The 27,998-nt window shown below is 36.3% G+C and overlaps 1 protein-coding gene across 3 annotated transcripts; it reads right to left on the bottom strand.

The window, feature by feature from the left end:
• Positions 1-3,444: 3,444 nt before the first annotated feature.
• LOC136209004 (uncharacterized) lies at positions 3,445-26,847 on the bottom strand. 3 transcript variants are annotated; one of them, XM_066000338.1, is made up of 12 exons: positions 26,580-26,847; positions 26,394-26,486; positions 26,114-26,214; positions 11,395-14,148; positions 10,526-10,969; positions 9,677-10,357; positions 8,096-8,914; positions 7,296-8,009; positions 5,904-6,341; positions 5,104-5,772; positions 3,980-4,789; positions 3,445-3,791 (listed from the first exon to the last, which is right to left on the bottom strand). In XM_066000338.1, the coding sequence occupies exons 4-12, from the start codon at positions 14,143-14,145 to the stop codon at positions 3,690-3,692; spliced, it is 7,428 nt and encodes a 2,475-aa protein (XP_065856410.1). In that variant the 5' UTR covers positions 14,146-14,148; positions 26,114-26,214; positions 26,394-26,486; positions 26,580-26,847; the 3' UTR covers positions 3,445-3,689. The 3 variants fall into 3 exon arrangements, with proteins under 3 accessions (XP_065856410.1, XP_065856409.1, XP_065856411.1); XM_066000337.1 differs by having other exon boundaries at positions 26,114-26,176; XM_066000339.1 differs by lacking the exon at positions 10,526-10,969 and having other exon boundaries at positions 26,114-26,176.
• Positions 26,848-27,998: the final 1,151 nt, after the last annotated feature.

The raw sequence follows: 27,998 nt of genomic DNA, 5'->3' as shown, positions 1-27,998 counted from the left end.
ATTGATATGGCGATAATGGTGCTGCATTGTCGATTCTTGTTTGTAATTTTTAGAATCGCTCCCTTTTCTTCCTTATCCTTAAATTTATTGAATTTTTTAACAGTTGGAAGGGAATAAGAGAAAATTTTCTGCAATGGCTAGGACATGTGTCCAACAAGTTCGAGTAGTAGCTTATGCATATTGGATTTGTTCTATTTGATAACCAGGTTTTGTTTATTTTTGCCCCTTTTACTAACGTTTGATTTAAACTGATTGGTTTTGCGCCCAATTTTGAAGCATGAGCTTGGTCTCGATGATTTAGAAAGTTGCTTATGTTGCAACCATTGGAAATGCTCGCAGCAAACTCATTAAAAAAATCAACTAAAACTAATTCTTTTACCTTGTTCTACTTTCATCAATCCTAGTATAGGTTTTCCTTGTCTGGAGGAGCTCTAATAGGTAGTTGCTTAAGTTGCTGTTTTTAGTAAGCAATTGTTTGGAGCTCTAATATTATTAATAATTACATCAATTTTGATATTAGTGTAGTTAGTATATTTTCCAGCAAATTAGTACTTGATTTAATTACATCAGTTGGAGCTCTAATATTATTAATAATTACATCAATTTTGATATTAGTGTAGTTAGTATATTTTCCAGCAAAATCAACCCGGGTTTAGACCTGTCTATGGGCCGGGCTGGGCCGGGCTCGGACCGGGCCAGTCGGGTTTTTAAGTAAAAATGCTCAGCCCAGCCTACAATTAATTTAGACGGGCTCGGGTCGGGCTGGGCTCGGGCTTAAAAATCAAATCCCGAGCCCAACCCATATAAGCCCACCTAAATATATATATATAATTGTTAATTATAAAAAATAAATATTATACTTAAAAATAAATATTTAATATATAAATATATATTTATTAATTAATATTAATAAGCGGGCCGGGCTGGGCCGGCCCGTGTTATTTTTATTAATCCCAAGCCCGCCCAAAAAATAGGCGGGCTTTGGCGGGGCCTGGGCCGGGCTGGGCCGATGAACAATTTTTATTGTCCAAGCCCGGTCCAAGGGACATGGGCCTGGGCGGGCCGGGCCGGGCGGGTACCCGGGCCCGTGGACAGGTCTAGTGGGGTTTAGTGTCCTATAAGACAATTGTTCTAGGATACAAACTTAATGTAAATGAAGTGTTCTTTATATCATTTGTTTTGATGAGATATATGTTTCATAACTATATAAAGGCAATCCCCTTTTAAGAACTAAATAAAGTCTAATAAAAGGAAATCCGTAAGTTTGTTTAAAGTGATTATAAAGTGTTCATACAAGCATGAAGTGAGACGAAACTTTGTAATAAACTAATAAACTTAAAACCACCCCAAGTCAAGTAATATGTTTAGGATTGACATATCACTATTGAGACTTGCATGTAACAATGTCTTCTGTCCGACAGAAAGCTGATCTCACAAGCTTCATATATATAGATATCTGGACAGTTACATGGATCCGATGAAAAGTAGTTCATTAGGATTGGGGACCCGACTTGAGATAACAAGATGGGTAGATTCATCCTTGTCACCTGTTCATCTCATTGGTATTAATAGGTATAAATAATCCTCAGACTCAAAGGAATGTTAATTGGTCATTCTGGATTACTGAATGTGACGCTTTGATCCTGTTGTAACACGATCCTTAACAGAGATGACTCTGGGGTGTGAACAACAGAGGTTGGGTATCACAGGAGGTGATTGCGGGATCGTTATACATTGGATTGAGCATTTATCACTCCCGATAAATGGGAGATATGTCCATGGATCGCTTGTGGAAGTCTTGACTCTAAATCCTTGCAAGGTGATAGCTTAAGATTGAAATACGGATTTCTCTTAACCTATCTAATTGGAGTTGACTCGGCCTAGACAAGTAAAACGAACGTCTCGCTATATGTGACTTGACATTATCCATAGTCATAAGATTCAGTTCAAGGACGTAGTTGATAAAGGATCGAATTATACCGTAACTAATACGGAAAGGTCAACGACAGAATCAACATGTCTTCTTATAGCTCTAGGGGAATGATTACGGACTTGCTAATCACATACTTTGTACATCATTTCGTTATGCAAAGATTAAATATAATTCTTTAAAAATTAATTTAATAAGTTGCATACGGCTAGAAGCAATAAGAACCTAATGGGTCACACATAAGACTTGGAACCCAAAAGAGAGACAGATGCTAATTAATTGACGGAAGCCCAACTAAGCCCAATAAGGCCCATTACTAAGGGGGGGGGGGCGATTTTATGTATGTTAAATACATAAATGATTAATTTGATTTTATCAAATCCTAATTAGATTAGGATTATGAATTAAATTAATTAAAGGATAAATAAGTTAGGAGTTTTAATTAGATTATATTACTCCTATTATTATCCAATAAGGTTATTATTATTATCTTTTATATTTAGATATATTAATAGATAATAATTAAGAATTCTATTCTGAATTAAATTCTTATTTCAATAACCTAATTCTATCTAACTAAGGATTGGATACAAGAAAGATTATAAATACCCCCTAAGGGATTTTCGAAATCCTCCCCTAGAGAATTTCGAATTCCTACCCTAAAGCAAGAGAGAGAATTTCGACCCCTAGCTCGAGGACGAGATTTTCCACCGCTTCCTTCCGTTCAATTGATTTTCATCTCTTTCTCTTTATCCTTGATCTTGTGTTGATTAATTAGAGACAATCTACTTTGGTTGTTTTAAACGGTTGATTCTAACTTGATCTTCCATTGTTTTGTTTTGTGCTCGGGAACTCGAAGTAAGAGTTGTGGGCATTTCGTTTGCAACGGTAGATAGAACTTCTGAAAGGTATTTCTTTTATCCCTCTTTATATGAAATAACGATTAACGGATTTTGGGGTTAATGGAAATAGGTTAAAATTTTTATATTTCCGCTGCTATACGTTAGCCTATTTTCCTTCAATAGGCTTAATATTTAAAAAAGGTACCAATTTGGGCCTCGATAACGGAACGTGATATTACTACATAAATGAAGAGAGAAATCAGAACTTAAGAGAGTAATATGAATGATGTGTGACATTTTGTTGTCGGGTCTACGTTAAGTCTATATTGATGTTTAAATTGATACTTTCTTAAAAACCATAGGCTTATTTTGATACCTTATCTCAATAAATAATGTTTAAAATCGATTGATGTGAGACTGGAATAAGAGTCTAAAATAAGTTTTTGCACTTAATTTGAAGTCTTGGAACTTTTATGTGCAAAAATACGTTCACAATCACAGTTGTGAACATGAAAGGGGACAAACTATATACATTTACACCAGTGTTCTAACCAAACATTAATTCAGTCACTCATAAGAAGCAAAATCTGAGGCAAAAAGCAAACATAAATAAGTTTTGATGATTCACATGAGAATGTGAAGCATTGAATAAATACAGATTACTCCCACCAATTACTAATTTCAAACAAATCAAACATGGAAGAAAACAAAGTTTCACATCAATTGGACACAAACTAAACCATTGAAAGAATAAAACAAGCAATTTCAGTCCCAGACTATAAACAAATTCAAATTTGAGCATGTCCAAAAGATATACCAGTTCAATGTTCTTCGACCTATTTTCCACGGAAACTCTTCTTCATTAGCATTTCCACTTCAGTTTCAACCTATTAGAAATAAGTTTCCCAGTTTCCATTTTAGATTCCATTTTCGTTTCCTTCAAATTCCATTTCCGTTTCAGAATCGATGTCAGTTTCCGTTTCTGTTTCTGTTTCCCGTTCCGTTCCCGTTTCGTCAATCTGCAAAGAATTGATATTGCAATAACTTCATTAGATATATTTTTCCAAATGCACAAATTTGATTAATATCACAAAACCAATCTTAGAGAGCCTTCAAAATCTGCAACCACAAACTTCTTAGAAATTACACTTTTAACATTAACAATTAGTCGAGTTAAGATTGTAAATTTGGTGAATCTAAAACATACCATCTTGTTGTACAGGAAACGAATAGTCGAGTTAAGATTGCCGAGCCATTCTCCTCTATTATCTTCTCTTGTCTCCTGTACTCTTTCCAACAGTGGTGTGCTAGAATCTCCCTTAGAAAAGAACTCAATATCGGGGCATTGATTCACAACTACATTTGTCAAAGAAGGGAATCTGAAACTTTGATTCCCTGAGCAGAAACTGGTGAGGTTTGGCAGACCATAGAGTTCCAAAATTTCTAAATTGATGAAGTTAATCTCATCCATTATTTCATCTCCCTCATCTGATATAATGACTTTCACTTGATCACATTTGCTTACTTTCAATTTCTCGAGCTGAATCAGACTTTTTGCCGTTGAAGATGTCACTAAGCTCAATAATCCTTTGCACGCCTTTATTTCCAGGGATGTTAGACATTGGAAAGAAGCAGAGGATGGTGCTAAAATGATTAACTGATCACATCCTTTCACATAAAGAGTTTCAAGTGTTTGAAGGACTTTGTTCCATATGGTCTTTAGATTGGGAAGATAGTGCAATTCCAATGAATGCATTCTTGAAAAAATCATTCCACATTTCTCATCTCCTTCGGGTGGGAACAGCTCTTTGATTTTACTGAATACCACATAAAGTTTTTCCAAATTGTGGAATATGTGAAGAAGATCATATGGAAAAACTGCAGACTCTATATTGAAAAAATTAAACTCAACACCTTTGAGACTTTGAAACAAATCCACAGGAAGTTGGCCTTCACGTATCATTCCGACTTCCTTGTCATTTAGAGCTAATTCTTCTAAGTTCGGGATGATCTGGCACTAATCACATAAAAACAAACTCTAGTTTATTGAGGGAAAATAAATACGTATTACATAAATCACTAAACAATAGAAACCACTCATTTTAAAGTCTGTAAACATGCAATTAGATAAGCAAATGCACCAAGATAAAAGGTCAGGCAGTAGTTCTAAATTTGTTATTTATATAAAATTTATGGATGGATGGACCAAATAGTTAGTTTTGTCAAAACTAAAGGACCTATAATTTAATTTATAACCTGGATGAGATTATGTTTTAGCAAAGAAAATATAAATAAACTTACTTTTCATAAAAAAGAGTTTACATAGCATACCAGAGTCGGTAGGTGAAATCGATAGCATTGGGTGATACATAATTGTTGTAATGCTGGCCATTCTGAGGTATATGTTCCTGGGTAGAATGTTTTAAGTTTTGGTAATCTTCTAAGTATTAATTCTTTCATTTGAGGAAATTGAAACGCAGATGCATCTTCTATTCCTTCCTCATCCCCTGCAACGATTTCCTTGATTGCCGAATCTAATACGTAAAGCTTTTCTAGATGCACAAGACCTCTTGCTACGGATGCTGGAAATACGCTTTTCAGACTTGGGCATTCACGAATATCCAGCAAGCTTAAATTGTTAAAGTCGACAATTCCTTTGGGATCTTCGTTCCATACATGCTTTAAATTTGGGGTATTAAATACCTCTAGTTCTTTCAATTGAGAAACTGCTATACCACCTCTTTCTATCTTTACATCAATCAAAGCTCGGATGTCAAACACCTCTGTTAGAACATCACAATCATATATATATAATCCCTCAAGATTCTGAAATCTTGTGAATTCCAAATTGGGTGGGAAAACTTTCACCACTTCTTCTGCATTTTTTACCCTCAATTCTCTGAGTTTGCAGAAGGAATCTTCACTAAGTTCATTACCCCATATTACCTCCAACCTTTGTGCTCCGGAAATCATCAGTTTGTACAAGTTAGGGAAATCAACCTGCATCATTCATTATTCTCTATCAAATTCCATCAAATAAATATGAATCTATACAAAAAGTTCATATTTAGATGGGAAGCATGTGTGTTGACAGACCAAGTAATTAAATAAATAACTAAAAGAGAAGAGACCTTTTCATCAAAAAGAGTAGTACTGGAATCATGTTGTTGACCAACTTCATTACTAGTTGAGACAAATGTTCGTAGACAAGGACAATTTTCTATCCATAGATCTTCCATGGAAGGATACTGAATTAAGTTTCCCCTGCAAAATTTTACAAGTTTTGGAAGACCCTTCAACTTTAAATAGTTCAATTTGGGGAATACCATCTCTTCAGTGTCTCCTTCTGTCCTTATAACTTCTTTTATGGATTCGCAATCACATATCTGAAATTCCTTTAGCTGAGCAAGGCTCCTAACCATAGAAGATGTCAATACATATGCTAAATTTCCACAGCCTTCAACACTAAAGGCTGTCAATTTGTCAAATGAACAAAACTCTAAGTTGTGGTTGTGCCATATCTTCTCCATGTTTATTGATTTCAGTACTACCAATTTGGGGAATTGAATCTGCCAAACACATTTTTTTATAGAGTTAGATTTTGTTATTGTCTAATATGAAAAAATAAGATAGGTCCAAATATTATTAAGCAAAAATGCAAAATAATAAAGAATACAACCTTGAAAGGCAATTCAACAAAATCTAAATTGGCTAAAACCAGAAAAAGCATCATAAATAGAAGAACTACAAATTGGGGAAAGGAATTCCACCATTGTGGACCTTTAGCCTCTAAACCATGACGAGCCAAAAGCATCATCAACTTGATTACCTTCTCATGCGTAGGTTGTGAATCCATTTTAGCAGTAATAGAAAGGCAATTCATCGAATCTTGCGGTATGCACAAATAGTTTTAAGACTATGAATTCCAACAATTATCTTTACTTATAAAAGTGAATAGCATGAATAGTGTTTCTATGAGAAAAATGGGAATAAAGATGAAAAGCAATAAAAAACAATTAAACATAAAATACGAAGAAATATAATAAATAAATGAATAAAAAGATAAGAATATAATAAAATAATAGGTGGAATGGAATTCATTTCAAAATTCAATGAGGCTCAGGTATAAGTAATTCCATGGAATTGTAATTTTGGATTTTCATGGTAAATCAAAAATAACAGAGTGTTAATATCTGCTTACAACCTCATTTACTTCTTCCTCTTCCAATCTTTTGTCATGCCAAACATACTATTAGCCTCATCACAATCTTCAATTTGATTGTATAAAATTTAAAATATAAATTATCACAAGTTAGTGTCTATTTTTTTTATATTTAAACTTAATATAGTAAAATTTATGAATTCTAGTCAACCTACATCGTTACTACCCAAACAAAATGGGGCTAATAAATCATTTTGAGTTTTCTTAAAAGAATGACTATCATGATATTCAATTCAAATTCAAGTAAATAAATTCTACCATGATATGAGAAGAAAGAACATAATAGTAATTAGTAACTGACCTTGGGCTCGGTAATTCCATCAGCGGGATTCGATTGTAGCTCTCTCAGAAATGTACAAGTAAATGTAGTTGGACAATCAACTATGGCTATCTCTTCTAAAGATGGACATTCCAGAATTTTGCTTCCACCATTCAAACTAATTAAGCCTGGCAAAGACTCTAGGATAATGGACCGGAGCAACGGAAATATGACTTTATTCGTAACTTCATTTGCTGATCCTTTTGTGATGATTTCTTCTACTGAATTACAATACTTTACTTCCATCTTTTGCAGCTGAACAAGTCCTTGAGTCATAGATGGAGTGAATATAATCCTCAGATTGCTACAATGATGAACCTTAAGCGATTTAAGGTGTTTAAAGTTCAATATTCCTTGATCATGTTCATTCCATATGTTTCTCAACCTTGGCACATTAATCAAGTGAAACTTATTTAGCTTAGACAAAAGATCGGCGTCTCCATGTTCCGCACTCAATCCTCGTACATCAAAAACATCTTCCAGTACTTCACAATTACTTACTTCCAGCTCCTCTAATTTGTTCAAGTAGGCAAGTAAATTAGATGGTATTGCATATGAGGAATAGTCGACCGCATCGATCACCAGTGATTCTAAATCGCAGTCACAGAAGATCTCTACTGGAAGTTCATTGTGCCATCTGTCTTTCAAGTTTGAAAACTCAGAGAGTTTCACATGCTGCAGCCCCCGGAATCCAACCTTCAAAATTCAAAATACTGCATTTAGTTACAACTTACAACATAACATTTTATCAATTATAGAAATATGGTCAATCTAAAACATACCATCTTTTTGTACAAGAAACATATAGTCGAGTTAAGATTGCCAAGCCAATCTCCTACATGCTCTTCTTTTGTCTTTTGTACTTTTGCTAACAGTGGTGTGCTTGAGATTCCATTAGAAAAGAACTCCATCTTGGGGCATTGGTTCACAACTACATTTGTCAAAGAAGGAAATCTGAAACTGTAATTTCCTGAGCAGAAACTGGTGAGGCTTGGAAGACCGTCAAGTTCCAAAATTTCTAATTTGTTGAAGTTAATCTCATCCATTATTTCATCTCCCTCATCTGATATAATAACTTTCAATTGATCGCATTTTCTTACTTCCAATTTATGGAGCTGAATCAGACTTTTTGCTGTTGAAGATGTCACTAAGCTCAATAATCCTTTGCACTCCTTTATTTCCAAGGATGTTAGACATTGGAAAGAAGCAGAGGATGGTGCTAAAATGATTAACTTATCACATCCTGTCACATCAAGATTTTCAAGAGTTTTTTGAAGGACTTGGTTCCATATGGTCTTTACATTGGGAAGATAGACCAAGTCCAAGGAATGCATTCTTGTAAGAATCATTTGACATTTGTCATCTCCAACTACTCCAGGTGGGAACAACTCTTTGATTTCACTGTATGCCACAGAAAGTTTTTCCAAATTGTGGAAAATGTGAAGAAGATCATATGGAAAAAATGCAGGCTCTTCATTCAAAAAATTGAACTCAACAACTTTGAGACTGTGAAACAAATCCACTGGAAGTTGGCCTTCACGTATCATTCTGACTTCCTTGGAATTTAGAGCTAATTCTTCTAAGTTTGGGATGATCTGAGACTAATCACATAAAAACTAACTCTAGTTATTTATTGAACGAAGTAAAACCTTATTGTTTCGGCAAATATTATAGAAATAGAAATAAATATTAAAAGAAAAATGTGTTTTGTGAAAAAAAAATTGTTAATATAAAATAAATACAAACAGTTGTTCACGAAAAACTCATTTTTGTTGCTTTTTGTGAAAAGCTCCAAAAAGATGTTGGTTTCAATAAAAAAAAACGTTAAATGTTATTGTTCTATAAACTTAACTAAATACTACATTTTATGTGGCTTGGAAATAACAAACAGGTGAACCAAACTGGCCCTTGAGATCATAAAAGAGCAAAAACGGAATCACTAAGATCAACTTCAACCCATGACTCCAATTTTCCTACTCCAAACTCTATTCTTACAGTTGCTACAGTAATACTTCTCCAACCGCTTTATTTAAAACTCCAAAAAACCTTCCATATATAATATTTTTTCTTACTCTTACTATTATATCCAAAATTAATTTTTATCATATTTTAGTGTTCATTTTTAAATTATAAAAACTAAATCGGTTACATATAAGTTAGTCACAATTTTTTTTTTGTCAAGCTGTCTAAAATATTTAAAAGAACCAACAAAAAGATTTCAATAGCAGAAGGCTAAAATTGATCTTGCTTAAAAACGTTGGGGTTAAATTTGTATCACTTCATATGTTAGGACTAAAATTGCAGGTTAGGGTTAAATTTGATCCTTGTCCCTTGCTTTTCATAAAAAAAAATGCATAGCATACCATTTCATGGAACATGGTCCGTAGGAGAAACTTATTGCATCCCGTGATAGCTAATCTTTTTAATGCAGGCCACTCTGAGGTATAAGTTCCTGGGTAGAATGTTTCAAGTTGTGGTAATCTTCTAAGTATTATTTCTTTTATTTGAGGAAATTGAAACGCAGATGCATCTTCTATTCCTTCCTCATCCCCTGCAACGATTTCCTTGATTGCCGAATCTGCTACAAGAAGCTTTTCTAGATGCACAAGACCTCTTGCTGTGGAGGCTGGAAACACACTTTTCAGACTTGGGCATTCACGAATATCCAGCAAGCTTAAATTGTTAAAGTCGAGAATTCCTTTGGGATCTTCGTTCCATACATGCTTTAAATTTGGAGTATTAAGTACCTGTAGTTCTTTCAATTGAGAAACTACTATACTACCTCTTTCTATCTTTACATCAATCAAAGATCGGATGTCAAACACCTCTGTTAGAACATCACAACCATGTATAGATAACATCTCAAGATTCTGAAATCTTGTGAATTCCAATTTGGGAGGGAAAACTTTCACCATTTCTTTTGCATTTCCTACCATCAATCCTCTGAGTTTGCGGAAGGAATCTTCACTGAGTTCATTACCCCATATTACCTTCAACCTTTGTACTCCGAAAATTATCAGTTGGTACAAGTTAGGGAAATCAACCTGCATCATTCGTTATTTTATCAAATAAATTTGAATATATACAAAAAGTTCATAAAGTAACCACAAAATAAACATAAATATAACATATACAGATGGGAAGCATGTGTATTGGTGTTTAAGATTTTTGACAGACCAAGTAATTAAATAAATGAGTAAAAGAGAAGAGACCTTTTCATCAAAAAGAGTAGTACTGGAATCATGTTGTTGACCAGCTTCGTTACTAGTCGAGACAAATGTTTGTAGACGAGGACAATTTTCTATCCATAACACTTCCATGGAGGGACACTGAATTAAGTTGCCCCTGCAAAAGTTTGTAAATTTCGGAAGACCCTTCATCTTTAAACCGTTCAATTTGGGAAATATCATCTCTTCAGTGTCTCCATCTATTCTTATAATTTCTTCTATGGATTTGCAATGACATATCTCAAATTCCTTTAGCTGAGCAAGACTCCTAACCATTGAAGATGTCAACACATATGCTAAATTTCCACAGCCTTCAACACTAAAGGCTGTCAATTTGCCAAATGAACAAAACTCTGAGTTGTGGTTATGCCATATATTCTTCACGTTTATTGATGACAATTTCAGTTCTACCAAATTGGGGAATTTAATCTGCCAAACACATTTTTTTATAGAATTAAAGTTTGTTATTGTCTAATGTGAAAAAATAAGATTAGTATATAATATCCTCAACAGCTAAGACTTTACTCAAGAGTAAGGAGCTCCTAAATACTCCAATCAATAGTTTGTTGATGATATCTTTTTAATTTGTCTTGCCCATACAATTTACAAAAGCTATTAAAATTATTACTCTAACTTGACTTAAAAATTGGAAAAACTAATAAACATATTACATGATTTTAATCTAACTTGTGCTGTTTTTATTTATTAAATTCATGAAAGTTGTTTTTCTTTGACAACTGTCACAATTCATCAACAAGAATTAGAATACAACCCATGAACTGCCAGCTGTCACCATTCATCAACAAGAGTAAATTTTATAACGTAAATATTGGAGTAGAAAAGATGGACCATACCTTTTTGCCGAAAAAAATTTCAGATTCATCCACCAATAAAATTTCTGCAGAAGCCTCATTAATTGGAGAGTAAAAGCCATCAAGCTGGGGTAGATCTTCTAGCGTTAAAGTGTGTAATTGAGTCAGCTTGATTGTTTCATCTTCATAACTCACAGCAACAATCTCTTTCAGGATTTCACATTCACTCACATTAATTTCTTGTAGCTGGATAAGGAATTTAAACATAGAGAATGAAAACAAATTCTTCAATACATTGCATTTCCCCACCTTCAACTTCTTTAAGCTGGTAAAAGAGCTCGTTGCAAATGGGCCATACCAGATCTTTTCCAATTTGGTCAAATTAAGTAAATATAACGACTCAAGACTTGGAAAACTGATGATGTCACCCATTCTTGTCCTGTCTATAATACATTGTATCTCATGGCAGTTTTGGATTTGCAGATGCTTCAATTCCGGAAAGCCTTTCCTTTCTAATTTGGGGAGCACATTTTCCACACCCTTGAGATCTTCCAAATACAGATCTTCGGTTTCTAACAATAAGACTTTTACCCTCTCCAATTCAAAGCCAACATTGAGCTTGAGTTTTAGTATTTTGGAACTATCATCGTTACCATAAACATCCCAACTATCCCCAATAAAAATTCTGAATCTTTCTAACTTCCTATGGAACAAATCAACAGGAATGATCTTTGCTTCAATAATATGAATTTGTAAATTGATTAGCTTAGACAAAGTCTTCAATTCAGAAAGACTAACATTATTTCTTTTGCTAGCATGATCTTCATCCTCCCACTTAACAAAGCAACCCAACATGCACAACTCTTCTATTTTGGTCAAGCAAATTAAGATACCTGGTGGAATCACTTCAAGTCTTCGACATCTACTTAAATCCAGAATTTGTAAACGAGTCAAGTTCCTGATTTCTGTTGGCAGCCGAACTATGTTGGAACCCATTAAACTGAGAACTTGCAACTTATTTAGTTGTCCGATTGCACTTATATCTTCGAAAACACAACGATCCAAGCACAATGTTTGAAGGTTCCGAAGAAAGCCAAGTGATGATGGTAATGGTGACAAATTCACATTAGATAAATCCAGAAGTTTCAATTTTTTCGTTCTGCTAAAAAAATTGTCTGGGATCTTAAGCAAGGGATTGTCATTGTAGAAGATAAATGACTCAAGTTTTGGGCATTCTAATACTTGAGGAAGATCAGTGATTTTGCAATATGGCAATGAAATTGCATTGCATAGTTCAAATGTGTACTTTGGCCCTTCTTCCAGCTCAGTTTGAGAAGTTACAGTGAAGACATGATGTTGCTTGAATGCACATACTCTAACAAAACTGCGAACAACATCGTGCATTTTAACAATCTCATTGTTGTCGCCTTCCAGTAACAAACATGACCTTTTTAAGTCATTGACCACAGTAAGTAGTCTGTTTCTTAGAACGCTGATGGTAGTGCAGTTATGAAATAAGCCCAACCCCATTGCATATCTCACCAAGTCCCCAATGTGTATGATTCCTGATAGTTGTGCACAAAAGACTAACAAGGACTTGGCATCATCTCCCAAAAACTTGTAACTCAACTCCAGGGCTGAGTAAACCTGTGCATCCATCCCCTTGTGGTCGAATTTTTGCAGGTGTTCCAAGGCATCCTTCCATTCATACAACTCCTTATCTCTCAATGAGGTTGCAACTGCCACAATAAGAACTGGTAAACCTGCACATCTCCTTGCCAATGCAATTGCAATTGATTGTAATTTTGAGTTTTTAAAATTACCAGCCTTCTTTTGAAATAATTGCCATGTCTCTTCTTCTCCTAAAACTTGAAGCAGAAAATGTCTCTGCACACCCATCTCCAATAACGTACTTAGATCCCTGGACGTCATTAATATTTTACATCCTTTATGATCATCCAAATTAGGTATTCCTATCTTCTCCAATTCCATCTTCTCCCAAATATCATCTAGAACAATAAGAACTTTTTTCTCTTGTTTCAACCGTGAACGTAACATTGCTGCCCTTACTTCAATGGAGTCAATGTCAAACTTGAAACCTAACCAATCTGCAATTTCTTGTTGAACTCTACTCAGGTCCAAAGTATGGGTCACATTAGCTATAGCCACCACTTTGAAAAGCCCTTCTTCTTTGACTTGTGCAATGACTTGTTGTTTCGCGAGCGTAGTTTTACCCACACCTCCTAAACCATATATCCCAATGAAATTAATATCATCATTCTTCAAGGCCTCTACAATTTCCTTCAATACTTTCATTCTTGATTCTAATGACTCGTAACTTTTGACAGGCTCCACTGCCTGCACATCCAGAGGACGGGAGATTTTATGAATGAAATTTCTTTCTTGTTGAATTTCTGCAAGTCCTGCTGTCTCCTTCTTTGCTTTTCTGCCAAATTGGTGACGGGCCTTCAAATTAGGACAGCAACCCATGAAGCAGGTCTTTTTGGAAGTGGCATTGCCTTTAAGGATCTCATCTGCTGCTTCAATTGCGTCATCCGCACTCTTCAACCAGATGGTTGCAGTATCTTCAATTTCTTCCCCGTTCCTTCTGGCCTCATCCATACTGTTTAGCATGCTCTGTCTTTCAGCTTTCAGCTTTACAAGTTGATGCTCAAGGTCTTCGATGTTGCTTTTGTAGTTCCATATGTATCCAATTTGACGCCACACCGAATCAATTGCTTCATTGCTAACTTTAGTGGCGGCAGCATTCGCAAATGGAGCTGTCACTTCCATTTTCTGTTTTTCCAATGTTGAAATGAAAAAAGAGGAAGAAAAGTTAGCAACTGAATTTATAGGAAGTTCGAATTAACCAACAAAAAGTAAATTAACCAAACAAAAAGTAAATTAACCAAAACCGATGGACTATGAAATATGAAATGATTTTGATATTTTAGAAACTAATAATTAACTTGAAACTGAGAAATTAACTATATATACAACAACAACAACAACAACAAAGCCTTAGTTCCGAAATGATTCGGGGTCGGCTAACATGAACCATCATATAAAACCGTGAAATCAAGTCATGTCAGCGACACAAATTCTCTCCATCCACTCTGTCCTATCCACTACCATATTTTCCTCAATCCCCAATAAACTCATATCACTCTCGATCACCCTCTTTCAAGTTTGCTTAGGTCTTCCCCTACCCCTCACCACTACATCCCTTTGCCACTATTGAGTCCTCCTAACCGGCGCATCAAGCGCTCTTCGTCTTACATGGCCAAACTACCTTAGTCCGTTTTCCCTCATTTTATTCTCAATAGATGTAACTCCTACTTCTGTCCTAATTATTTCATTACTCACCCGATCCTTTCTCGTATGACCACACATCCATCTCAACATACGCATCTCCGCCACTGACATCTTATGAATGTGACAGTGTTTCACTGCCCAACACTTCGTACCATATAACAATGCTAGTCTGATTGTTGTACGGTAGAATTTTCCCTTCAATCTATTAGGCATGCCGAGGTCACAAAGGAAACCCGTAGCACTCTTCCACTTCGACCAACCAGATTTAATCCTATGAGCAACATCTCCATCTACTTCTCCATCCGTTTGGATAATAGACCCTAAATACTGGAAGCAATCCAAGGCCTGGACAACTCTTCCATCTAAGGTGATTGTCCCTGCCTCCCTACTCCTATCGCCGCTAAACTTACACTCCAAATATTCTGTCTTACTTCGGCTCAACTTAAACCCTATAGATTCCAAAGTTTGTCTCCATAGTTCCAACTTCCTCTCCACGCCTTCCTCTCCACTCCAAACAACATGCACCATGGTATACCATCTTGAAGTGAACTCGTTAGTTCATCCATAACGATGGCAAAAAAAAATGGGCTAAGTGCGGAACTTTGATGCACTCCAATCATAATAGGGAACTCTTCAGTCTTCCCAACACTGGTACGTACATTCGTGCATGCTCTCTCATACATGTCCTTTATGATATCAATATATTTCCACGAAATGTCTTTCCTTATTAAGGCCCACCAAAGTATTTCCCTTGGTACCTTATCATATTCCTTCTCCAAGTCAATGAAAACCATATGCAAGTCTTTCTTCTTATTTCGATAGTGCTCCATTAATTGTCTCATTAGATGGATAGCTTCCATAGTTGATCTTCCCGGCATAAAGCCAAACTGGTTTTCCGAGATCTTCACCGTCCTCCTTAGCCTTTGTTCGATCACTCGCTCCCAAAGTTTCATAGTGTGACTCATTAATTTGATTGATCGATAGTTGGCACAATCTTGGACATCGCCTTTGTTTTTATACAAAGGGATTGGGATATTTTTCCTCCATTCTGATGGCATCTTATTGTCTCTCCAAATTTTGTTGAAGAACGTCTTCAACCATTCGATTCCTCTCTCTCCCAAACATCTCCAAATCACGATAGGGATGCCATCAGGTCCTACTGCTTTCTTCAATCTCATCTTATTTAATTCCATTTTGACTTCACCATTTTGAATTCTCCACATGCAGTCACGATTTATCATATCGTGAGAGATACTTATATATCCAACATCTTATCCGCGATCTCCATTAACTAAGTCATCAAAATAGGACCTCCATCGTTCCTTGATATCCTTGTCTCCAACTAGGACTTTTTGGTCCACATCCTTCACACATTTAACTTTTCCAATATCTCGCGTATTCCTATCTCTCATCCGAGCAATTCTATATATGTCTCTTTCCCCTTCCTTCGTATCCAATTTTGTATACAGATCCCGATTCACTTGCTCTAGCATCTCGTATGACCTTCTTTGCTTCCATTTTAGCCTCTTTGTACTTTTCGTAGTTCTCATCACTCCTACATTTCCCCAATATTTTATAGGATTCTCGCTTACTCTTTATTGCTTGTCGAACTTCTTCTGTCCATTAAGATGTGTCCTTACCCGGTGGCATGCTACCTTTAGATTTCCCTAGAACTTCCTTCGCTACTTGTTGAGCGATTTCCGCAAGTGCACGATTTCGCTTGTAGTAATAAAAAGATATCGAACCCACAGGGAACGCTTTTTAACGAAAACTTATTTAAGTGTAGTTTAAATACGACTTAAGGTTTATAGAAATAGATGATCGTTAATTGAATTTGGTTTTTTTATATTGATTGAATAAGAATTAGGATAGAATATGTAAAATGTTAGAAATCAATTCTGTTTTGAATATGAATCACAAAACAGAAACGTTAGTGTTTAAAATAAGAGATTTATTGTGTTCGTTTGCATTAAGCAAAGAAAACAACTTTAAACTTTGTATAAAAAAAAAGGCGGCCCGGTCGCACTACGCGTCCCTGCTGAGCGAGGGTCCGGGGAGGGGTCCCACCACAAGGGTGTACTAGGGGCAAGCCTTCCCCTGCCAACTTTAAACTTTGTATAAACTATAAAAATGTAATAACGTAAACTCCTTCAATTAAAGGGCTTTGAACCGCAGACAACCCTCTTACGGTCGGGTTAGATTGCTACCTTAACCAAATTAATTCTCAAAGAATGAATTTGCCTAAGTGTTCAACAAAGTTTCCTTGTAATGATTTTGAATTTAACTACGTTTTAATGAAAACACCAGAACTCACTTCCAATCATTTACAGAAGTGCTACATAAAAATTTATTGAATTGCATGAACAATGAAGTATGAATTTGATACAAGTTTACAGAGAATAAAAAGCATGGAAGCATTCAAACGACATGAGAGTTCCGGGTCGTCAATCCTTTCCTCAAACCTCGTTAGAGTTTGTCAGGCTCGTGGGTCGAATCCGCTACTTAATCTTCTCGCTGAATCTTCGGAATAGAGACGGGTACTTCTACTACCAAAATGTAAACTAATATTGAACTGATCTTATTCTAAATCTAATTGCTACTGTGTTTGAAATTAATTGGTAAACAATGTGTGCACATCAGATTGTTTTTACAAAATTAAACTTCTAACTCTGAATCGTTTTGACTCAGAATTCCTGCATAAATTCTGTACTAAAATCTTCTCTTCAATCTATTACAACTCTGAAATCAACTCTTTATTTATAGAGTTTGAAGAGTCGAGTTTAAGGGACGTGTCTGCTGCAAGGAGACGTTCTTATCCAATCGAACGGACGCGTTTCTTTGAAAACGAACATGTGTAAGTCGTTCTGCCTGAAAATCTGAATTTACCGAGAATGGAAATTCTCAGTCGAGAATGGGGAAGCAGTTTTAAGTGTTCAGAACGCAAAGGAGGAAGAGCTGGCCGATGCGTGTCGCGACCGAGAATAGGGAATCTCGGTCGCGACATGGGAGATTTTTCTCCGTCTCCGACTTTGTTCCTCGTCTTCGTTTCGATGCGTTTGATTTTCGTCGTCTTTGACTCCTTTTGTAGGGTTTTTCCTTCGTTTCTGACCTCTTTTCGTTCTTATTTGGATTTTACCAAATATTTAGGTACGTTGTATGAAAGAAACATATTCGGACATAAAAGTACGCTAAATAGATATAAACAACACGAATTCATAGCAAAACTGATATAAATATTGATGATATTTTAGGTATATTTTGGGCTTAACACTACTTCTCTTATACTATACTCCATCTTAGTCCATATCGAACCTATATCTAAATCCATATTACAAGTCCAAATATCTTTTGTGGCCATCTCATCCACAAATTTTTGTTGATTCTCCCCTTGCAGTTTCCACCACTTAATCTTCGTCTCCACTTGTGGTGTTCGTTTTCTTATACATCTCTGATGACTGGTGGTGAAATCTTCGATCGGAGCACTTCCCTGTGAGGAGCCATTGGGATCGGCGGGGGACACTCCGATGCCAAAGTTAGTAATTTATCTGAGAATAAACTATAAGCACAAAGTAGGGTTTTGGGAAAATGTGTACCTCAATAGCTTGGGATGCAAGCTATTTATATTCGTGTAGTTGTAACTCTTGATAACTAGAAAGTCTCCATTAATACCTCATTAATGGCGGTTACTGATCTTATTCAAGTATGACCGTTAGCTCATTAATGGGTTATTACTTGTCTTTATTATCGTTAGTTTCTTCATTGGGAATCGGCTTTGCCGTTCTATGGGCGTATCGAGGTTTGACGGCGGATCTCCCAAGGTGTTTGACCATCTGTGGCATGTTGAGGAATCTGTAGATCCGCCATCTCTAAGTCTTGCTTCATACGTCATTGCTTTAGAGATCCTCCTTATCCGCGGTCGTTTGGTTAATTACTCTTTTGGTCCCATAGATAATATCTGGATGTAATCAATCTCCTACTTCGAAAATCAAGCACCACTACTCTATGTTGGGTTGTTGTGCTCTCACCAGGGATCACCTTACAATCAATATAACTCTTTCTCCAAGCACTCCTTATTAGGAAGAAGTCAATTTGGCTCGCATTACCGCCACTCCGATAAGTCACTATGTGGGAGGTTCTTTTCATAAACCATGTGTTCATGATACTCAAGTCAATTTGGCTCACATTGCCGTTGGGATTGAAAGATGCTAGCCCAGATTGCACTTGGGTTAGCTCCCAATGGTGCCTCCCTGAAATCCACGCTATGGAAGTAGCGAGCTTTGAATAATTGGCTTATTAAGGCCTTCAGGTCAATCATAAACTTCCACGCCTGCTTGCCTAGGAATGCAATGTTGAATTCATGGAAACGACGGAATTTCATACCTCCTCAAGCACGTCGAATACACAAATATTTCCAAGCTTTCCATTTAATCCCACGTCCCCACCAATAGGAGTTCAGAAGGGTTTCCATTTTATTACAGATAGATTTCGGGAGAAGGAAAACCTAGAGAATATATGAGGGGGTTGATTGAGCCATGACTTTTATTAATACCTCTTTACTCCCCTGCGAAAGTCGGTGCCCATTCCACCCTTTGATTCACTTCTGCAGTCTATCCACGACATACCAAAATGTTGAGGTTCTCTTCCGACCCACCACTGACGGGAGCCCTAAGTAATTGTCTTGCCTGTCAGCCCGCTGAACCTGTAAGAAGCTAGATAATGCAGCTTGTCGATCTTGGAGGACCTTGGAACTCAAGGAGATCTTCGATTTAATGAAATTAATTTTCTATCCACCTTTCACCGTTCTGCATTCCTCCAGTGAGGCTTTGAAGAAAAAGTAGATGTCATCCGTAAAGAATAGGTGGGAAACTAGTGTAGCACCCCGACAGATTCTACATCCATGGATTTCGCCCCTTTCCTCTGCCTGTTGTAGCAATGTCGTCAGACTTTCAGTACACATAATAAACAAGTATGGTGAAAGCAGATCCCCTTGCCGAAGTCCCATTGATGGTGTAAATGGAGAGAATTCCGTATTCCTGTTAATTATTTGATATTCCACATAGGAGACACATCTCATGATAAGTTCCACAAACTGGCTTGGGAACTTCAAACGGATCATAATAGCTCGCAAAAAATCTCACTCCACCCTATCATAGGCTTTTGACATATCCACTTTTCGGGTAGCATAGCCTTTTTGACCTCCCTTCCCCAGTTTAAGTCCATGACCCACTTCCTATGCTATCATCACATTATCGGTAATAGATCGTTTGGGGACAAAAGCACTCTGTGAGGGTGATATAATGGAATTTCGAACCTTTTTCAACCGATTATCAATCGCATTTGTCATTATCTTTATAAGCACATTGCACAATGCTATTGGCCGGATATTAGATACCTCAACCGGTGGGTTTTTCTTTGGGATTAGCATAAGATTGGTTCTATTTAGTGTTTCCGGGAACGTACCTGAATTAAGACATGAAATACAGAAGTTTGAGATATCATTCCCTAAAATCTGCCAATCGTGCTGAAAAAAGCTCGGATTGAGACCATCCGGGCCCGGGGACTTGTCGGGATGCATAGAAAAAATAGCTTGCTTGATTTCGTCTGCGGTGTACTCCCTGACAAGCCAATGTCATTGCGTTCCTGATATCCCTGACTTGATATTGTCGAGAAAGTCGAGGCCCTCACTGCCTTGAGCCGTAAACAATGCCTTGAAATGACTTTGGATCAGATCTGTCAGGCCTGTATCCCACTGAACTCGGTCTCCTGAAGTATTAACAAGGCTGGCGAAGTCATTCCTCCATCACTGAACCATGAAAGAACCGTGAGTTGCAATCTCCTTCTCTAAGCCACTGGATTTTTTATCTTTGCTTCCAGTACAATTCTTGTTCCCTTCGGATTCTATCCAACTCCTTGCTGACCCGATTATATTCTCCTTCTGCCTCAGACCCTCGTAATGTCTCTAATTGCTGTTGTAGCCATCACGTCTGACCAGGAACCTGTTCCGATACTGTTGAGCCCAGCCATGTACATTTTGTCGATATTCTGAAATTCTTTCTTCAAAATTAAGGTTGCCCGATGTCTCCCAATATTCCGCAATCGTCTGTCGGTATCCTTCCTCCAATTTTCATGCATTTTCATAACTAAAATGAGTTGATACCGATCGTCGATAGGAGCTATTGTGAAGGAAGATGGATGAGTGATCGGATTGAGTGGTGGTAATGTTCAGGATACTAGTGCACTCGAAACTGTTCTGCCAGGCAGGATTAGCCATGCCAGGATCCAATTTTTCCTTAATTACTAACTGCCCATGTCGTCTCCTCTACCATGTGAACTGATATCCCCACATCAAAATCTCGAAGAGGCCACAATAGTCGAGAGTTTCATTAAAGCCCCTTAAGAGCTAAATGGGATGATGTCTGCCTCCACTTTTTTCAAATGCGAAAAGCATGTCGTTGAAATCTCCCACCACTACCAGGCTAAATTCGATATACGGTATAGATCCTTGAGGCATTACCATGATAAGGCTCTCCGTCCTCTCTCCGGGAACCCATAGAACCCTGTAAGCCGCCAATCCTCCACCTCAAGTGTTGAAATCTTAACATCGATTAAGTTAATGCCATACTTCAACAGGCTCACTGTAACCTCCTACTTCCATATCATGGCTACCCCTCCACCACCATGAACACTTAGTACTGCAAAGTGTCTATCATAATCAAGGCTACTTTGTAAATTTGAAATTGCAATATTACCCACCATTGTTTCCATCAAGAAAATAATAGAGGGCCTGTGGGACTAAATGGGCTCTTTGAGCTCTCTGACTGTCTCGAGGTTGCCCACACCTCGGCAGTTCTAGCTTAAGCAACTCATGGCTTCCAGCTGGTCCGTCCAGCAGGACCTGCTGATATTTCTATTTCATCAACTTTATCCTCTGATGTTGGGCTCACGTCCTTTAAATCTGTCCGTCTTCTTCTCTTCAAATTAGTTATCAGGTGAAGTTCCTTCTCTGTACGGAGAACTCGGTCTTCTCTCTCCACATTCTGTTGTCGAACCAAGTCCATATTCTAGATATTTGGCACAGTTTTTGGTTGCTGAATCAAAGTAGGGGATATACGTAGCCACAAAGAGGTATTCTGTGAGAATCGAAGGGGAGCTGCTCGGAGGAAGGCACCATATAAAGTTGGGTGTTCGGGGTCGTTTAAGGCTCTATATGCCATACAATCACGTTCTAAATGTCCTAGCATGCCACAGAAGAAACAAAAGTGAGGAAGTCGTTCATATTTGAAGTTTATCCATACCCATTGCAACACCGACGTTCCCAGTTTCATTCTCGTTTTCAATGGCTTACCCACGTCCATGAGGACCTGCACCCTAAGGTAGCCAATAAAAGCTTCCCCATAGTCTCCCGGGTCTGTCTTTAACACTGTGACGATATAACTTCCACATGTAACTACAATCTTCTCTGATAAGGCTCGTCCCGGAAAATCGTGTAACTGAATCCAAAACGCAACGTCATTCAACTGTACTGTGTATAAGTCATCAGGGCTTGTAATTCTTTTCAGAACTAGAAGTTTATTATCGAATGACCAGGGACTTTCGTTCAGTACGACATTGAGATCAAAGATATGATGGAATTGGAATAAGAACCTATTACTTGCTAAGTCTAGCATGGACACTCCCCCTGCAGGTTTCCACAACTTGGATAACGTTACCTTCATACCTTCTGCGTTAATCGGTTTTTCTGTGATGAAGCGTCCTACACAGCTCCACCGAAGGTCGTAGGACGGGATTGTGTCTTGTGTCGGAATGATGATCGGAGCCTCCTCCTCTTCCAACGTGAGTTACGGCAGTCGTGGGCAAGATTCTCCATTCGTCACTCGTTTTGCTGTGGTCGAAATAATACTAGGTGGGTTGATGATGTTTTTTCTTTTTTTTGCAGATTTCCGGGGTTAGGGTAACAGAGCAAGCGTTGAACAGCGAGATGAAGATGAATCTGGTAGAGGCAATAGGGAATTGTAAACCCCAAGTTAGGGTAAGGAAGCTCTAGAAAAATCCTGGCTACAGGGTACGAACGTTTTTTCCCCAACTTGATGCACTTACTACTCAATTCAGTCTTAACTTGTTTTTACTAGTGTTTTCACTTTTCAAATTTTATCTATTACATTACTTAGTTTTGTATTAAAATACATTATATAATCCTTAAATTTTACTATCGTCAACAGTAAACTCTGTCCATTTAAAATATTAAGGATAATTATATCTATGGTAGCTCAACTATAACGATATTACACATAAAAATACTTCAAACTTTTTTTTTTTTTTTTTTTTTTGAACCACTTCAAACTTTTTTTTGCAGCATAAAAATACTTGAACTTAATTGTAACCTAGCACTAAAATATACTATGTAAGGTTAACAATTAAAAAATATGACATGACAATTTTAAATTAAATATTTTACTTTTATGAATCTCACTAATATTAAAAATATATTTTTATATTTAAAATATTAGAATCATTTTTTTTATCTATTCTTTCTCTCCTCTTTAAATAAAAATACAACATTTATACTTTTATATAATATTTTTATTGTGAATTTTTATGTAACTATTAATACTGTTAATAGGGTAAATTACATCCATGGCCACTGAACTATACTCATTTTCACATTATGGCCACTGAACTAAATTTCTTCCCGGTATAGCCATCGAACTTTAGACTTTATTACACCGGTGGCCATTATTACCGTTGACTACCATTTTACCACCTTTGACTTATTTTTTGACCGGTTCTCTCCTTATTTGTCTGTTTCTAAAACCTAAAATACCTAATTTACCCATATTTTCTTCTCCTCTCCTACTCTTTCTCTTTCTTCAATCACCAACAACTCCATTGCTTCAATCAGTTGCAGATTTCTTCAGCAGGCCCAGTAATGTTAGACTCCATTAATTATTCTCTAGTCCAATTGAAGATTGCGTCTGGTGAAACTATCGGAACAATGAATGTGGAGGAGAAGCAAAAAATAAAAAAAGAACAAGATTCTTATAGGAAAAAGTTGCATGCGATGCAAGGATTCTTATATGAGTTTCCAGGATCTGCAAAATGGGAAAAGGCCATCCTTTTTCTGCTTCTCCAATGCACAGAAGCCCTTCGCAATCAGTTCGCTGCCGGCATCTTCCAGATCAACATAAAGGAAGAATTCATGTTAGAATTTTCTTTGAACAACAATATAAGAGGCTGCTGCTACATTACTTTGAGATTGTGCTAATTTTTGGGTAAAGGAACTTGATGTGTAATTCGGTGAGGTTTTCACACTTAACATTGCTAAGTTCTTGCATTCTAGCTCTTGGCAGAAGACCCAGATCTTAGGCGATTCAAATCAAATAAGAAGGGCTTTTTTATACGTTCATACTTAGCTTGACCGCGGGTACACTCTTGCTTTTGCTATAATTATCGTCTGATTAATTTGAACAGCCGAGAAGAAAATTGAAGATACTAAGCTTGCAAGAGATTTTCAAACCACAGTGCAAGAGTTACAGAAAGTACAACGAAGATGGAGATGGAGATGACTGTAGATAGAGATGGTGTTTAATAAGGGTATAATAGGTATAAAATAATTGAGAAATGGGAAGAAGAGAGATATCCGGTCAAAAGAGGAGTCAAAGGTGGTAAAATGGTGGTCAACGGTAACAGTGGCCACTGGTGTAATAAAGTGTAAAGTTTGATGGCCATACCGGTAAGAAATTTAGTTCAGTGGCCATAATGTAAAAATGAGTATAGTTCGAGTGGCCATGGGTGTAATTTACCCACTGTTAATAGGATGTTTTAATCTTTTTTTAGCATCCTCAGAAAATCTACTGGACCTATTTCCCTACCCCTATCCCCTTACAGGTCTTGCATTCAATTTATTTCCCTATCCCTATCCCCTTACACGTCTTGCATTCAATTTATAACACATGTCATAATTTTCTTCCAATATTTAGTTACGAATAGTTTCTTTTATATAGTTTGTCTAACTTTTTGGTATAAGACTCGTCAACACATTCTTTATGTGGATTCTCTTTTAATTAAAACTTTATGTGTACATTAAGATTTGAACTCGAAATCTAACTTAAACGATTTGAAGTCCTTAACACTCAAACAACCTTAATTGGTGGGATGTGTCAATTTCTTTTAGTGAAACTTTTAATTATGTCATTTGATAAACGCATGGATCGAAATTGTACGTAAGCCTAAATTAGCTATTCTCTTCCCCAAAAACCTTACAGTTATTTTGATAATGTATCCCTTAAGTAATACTTCATTACAAAGAGGGGTAATAAAGAAAAAGTCTATTTGGGACCAATTAAGGTTGGTTTGAGTCACTTAAGCAGATCTCGAATTTGAGTCTTATTGTATAGAGAAAGCTTTAATTGGAAAATGATCCAGCTAAAAGTGTCAGACGAACTTCAAATTGAGAAATCGAACAAACTAATAAAAAAGACTATTTGGAAGCAAGTATTGGAAGAAAATTATAACGTGTTATAAATTGAATGCAAAACGTAAGAGCATCTCCAATGGAGTATAATGAACCACTCAATAATATACTCCTTTATTAAATTCTCTTCCATTGGAGTGAGTTTAATATATTGAGCACTTATCAACCACTCAATGTTTATTGAGCTTTTGCTTAGAGGATAGGCAAATAGGTCCGGTAGATTTTCTTCCGTAAATATATATCCCAAGTAAACAATTTTTTAATCCTTATATTTTTATATATTTTAGCTATTTCAATCATCAATCCATTTGAAGGTCTTTCAATTTTGTCTTAGTTTGTTTATGTATATAAAATATAAAACTACCCAAAATTATGGGGTAAATTACATCCATGGCCACCGAACTTTACCTATTTTAATATTGTGACTATTGAACTTTAATTTTTAACGGTATGGTCACTAAATTTTATACATTTTTAACACGGATGGCCACTCAACGCCTCAAAACGACTGTTAACGGCCTCAAAATAAAAAATTCAAAGAGTTAATGATATTTTAAAAAAATTTAATTCTTGAAAATTTTCGTTTTATAATTTTGAAAAATAAAAAATACAGTTTCACGATGGAAAAAAAAGCTCCACAATATAATTATTACCATTATTCAAAAAAAAAAAAAAAACAAACAAACAAATAGGCAGCATAAAGAAAGCAGTCATTAATTAAGTTAAACTGTTAAGTTGGGGATAAAAAAAGAATCCGCCATTAATTATCTCTGGCAGCCCCTCTTCTTCCACCGTGTTTCTGATTTCTTGATAATAAGCTCAGGGTTATTAAAAAAACTTATTCTACAATAGCAGTAAGTCGGTGGACTCAAAGTTATTTAAAATAATAGTATTTTATATTTAAAAAATCCTTTAAATATTAAAAAAATAAATTCGGAAAAGATTAGTTATGTTAGGACTCAATTGAAAGCTTACCTGTTAAGGAATGCTGTAGCTATTAAAAAGAAGAAGGTTTCAGTTTCTTTGATTTTCCTGTAGCTATTAAAAAGAAGAATGTTTCAGTTTCTTTGATTTTCCTGGACGATCAAACAACATAGATACTAGTAATTAAAAAACTAAAAGTGAAGATCCAAATTAAATAAAAGAAATGGAACAGAGTGAAAAAGAAGAATGAGAATTTGTAAAGATGTTCAGTTTTTTCTCAAATTTGAATAATAAAAGCTCAGATCTAAAAGAAAAGCAACACTACCGGTACCTTATTTTTCTTTCTTTGAACTATCGATCAATCAGCAAACTACAAGAGTTGAAGGTTAAGAAATGGAGTCGATCGGCGTCAATGTCGATGGATCTAGTAAAAGGTGTTCAGAAAACTAGATCTCAGGCTAAAATCAGTTGAATAGTGAAGTAAAAGAATAATTGGAAATGGAAACCTAACTTTTACCTGACTGCTGAAGGAATTGAAGGTTAATAAGAGTTGAAGGTTAAGAAATGGTATCAATGTAGCTGACTGTTGAAGGAATTGAAGGAATTTAAGGTGAACCAGAGTTGAAGGTTAAGAATGGTATCAATGTAGCTGACTGTTGAAGGAATTGGAGGTTAACCAGAGTTGAAGGTTGAGAAATGGTATCAATGTAGCGGACTGTTGAAGGAATTAAAGAAAAGCAGCACTACTTTGAAAAAGGTGTCGATCGGTGCCGAGAGTAGGAGGAGGCGTACGAGCTGTCCTACAAGAGCCCTCAATTTTTGTTGGTCTTCTATTTACGGTCTCGAGATTAGTTATCACCGTTTCTATTTGGACAATTTCACTATTTTCATAAAAAAAATTCAAAAATGAACTTTTTTTTTTAGAGAATCGGTCAAAATTTGACCTAAATGGATGTCGCATCCGTTCGCCCCATGGCGGAGGCATATGCGGCATCCGTTCCTACCAATGGCCGAACGGATGCGACATCCGTTTAGACCACATTTTGGCCGGTACAAAATCGTAAAAATTTTAGTGACGAAAAATACTAAACTGTTCAATTTTTTTGTGACGAAAAATGCAAAATTGTCATAATATATATATATATATATTATTTTCATGAGTTCCTTGATAAAAAAAACGTAAATTTTAATGTTTTCGACTTGTAATCATCCATTTCCGGGGTTCGGGTTGGCACACATCAATTATTTTCATAATTTTAATGATTGTGGTTTGTGTTTATGATTTTGGAAAGAGAATTTTCAGTTTTTTATCAAAATTATGAGAAAGGTAAAAATCTTCAAATGGAGGCAGTTTCAAGTAATTTGGAAACGGTATTTAGCAACCCACGTTTTTTATAGTATTTTTTTTTGGTCAACACAGAAATCAAAATGACAAAAGAAACCAAACCAACAACAAAAGAAAAGAAAAGGTACAGCAAAGTAAATAAAAGAAATAAAGAAATAAACTACACTAAAAGGAGTGCTAAGTAATGTCTCCTGCAGCGGAATCTAATTTTAGCAGGTCTTCAATTCCTTGCACAAGCCTCTTGAAGTGATGTAATTCCCAGCGGGAAGTTATGTGCGTGTGGAGCTAAAAAATCAGCACAACGGTTCCGTTCACGATTGTGATAAAGTAAATTTACTTCATATCTTTAACATAATATTACACATCTATATATACAAGAACTACAGTATGGGTGTAGATATGGAGACCCATAACTATCTGTCAACTGCCTACCCTATCTTGTACTATGTCAATTTGCTACCCTTTCCTGTAACTGTCTATCTTATCTGTAACACTCTCCCTCAAGCTGGAGCATAGATATTGATCATCCCAGCTTGTTACAAATATAGTTTACCCGAACCCCATTTAAGGCTTCAGTAAACAGATCTCCAA

The sequence above is a fragment of the Euphorbia lathyris genome, chromosome 10, assembly GCF_963576675.1.
Source record: "Euphorbia lathyris chromosome 10, ddEupLath1.1, whole genome shotgun sequence".
Lineage (NCBI taxonomy): Eukaryota > Viridiplantae > Streptophyta > Magnoliopsida > Malpighiales > Euphorbiaceae > Euphorbia > Euphorbia lathyris.
This window is presented reverse-complemented; position numbering and strand designations above follow the sequence as displayed.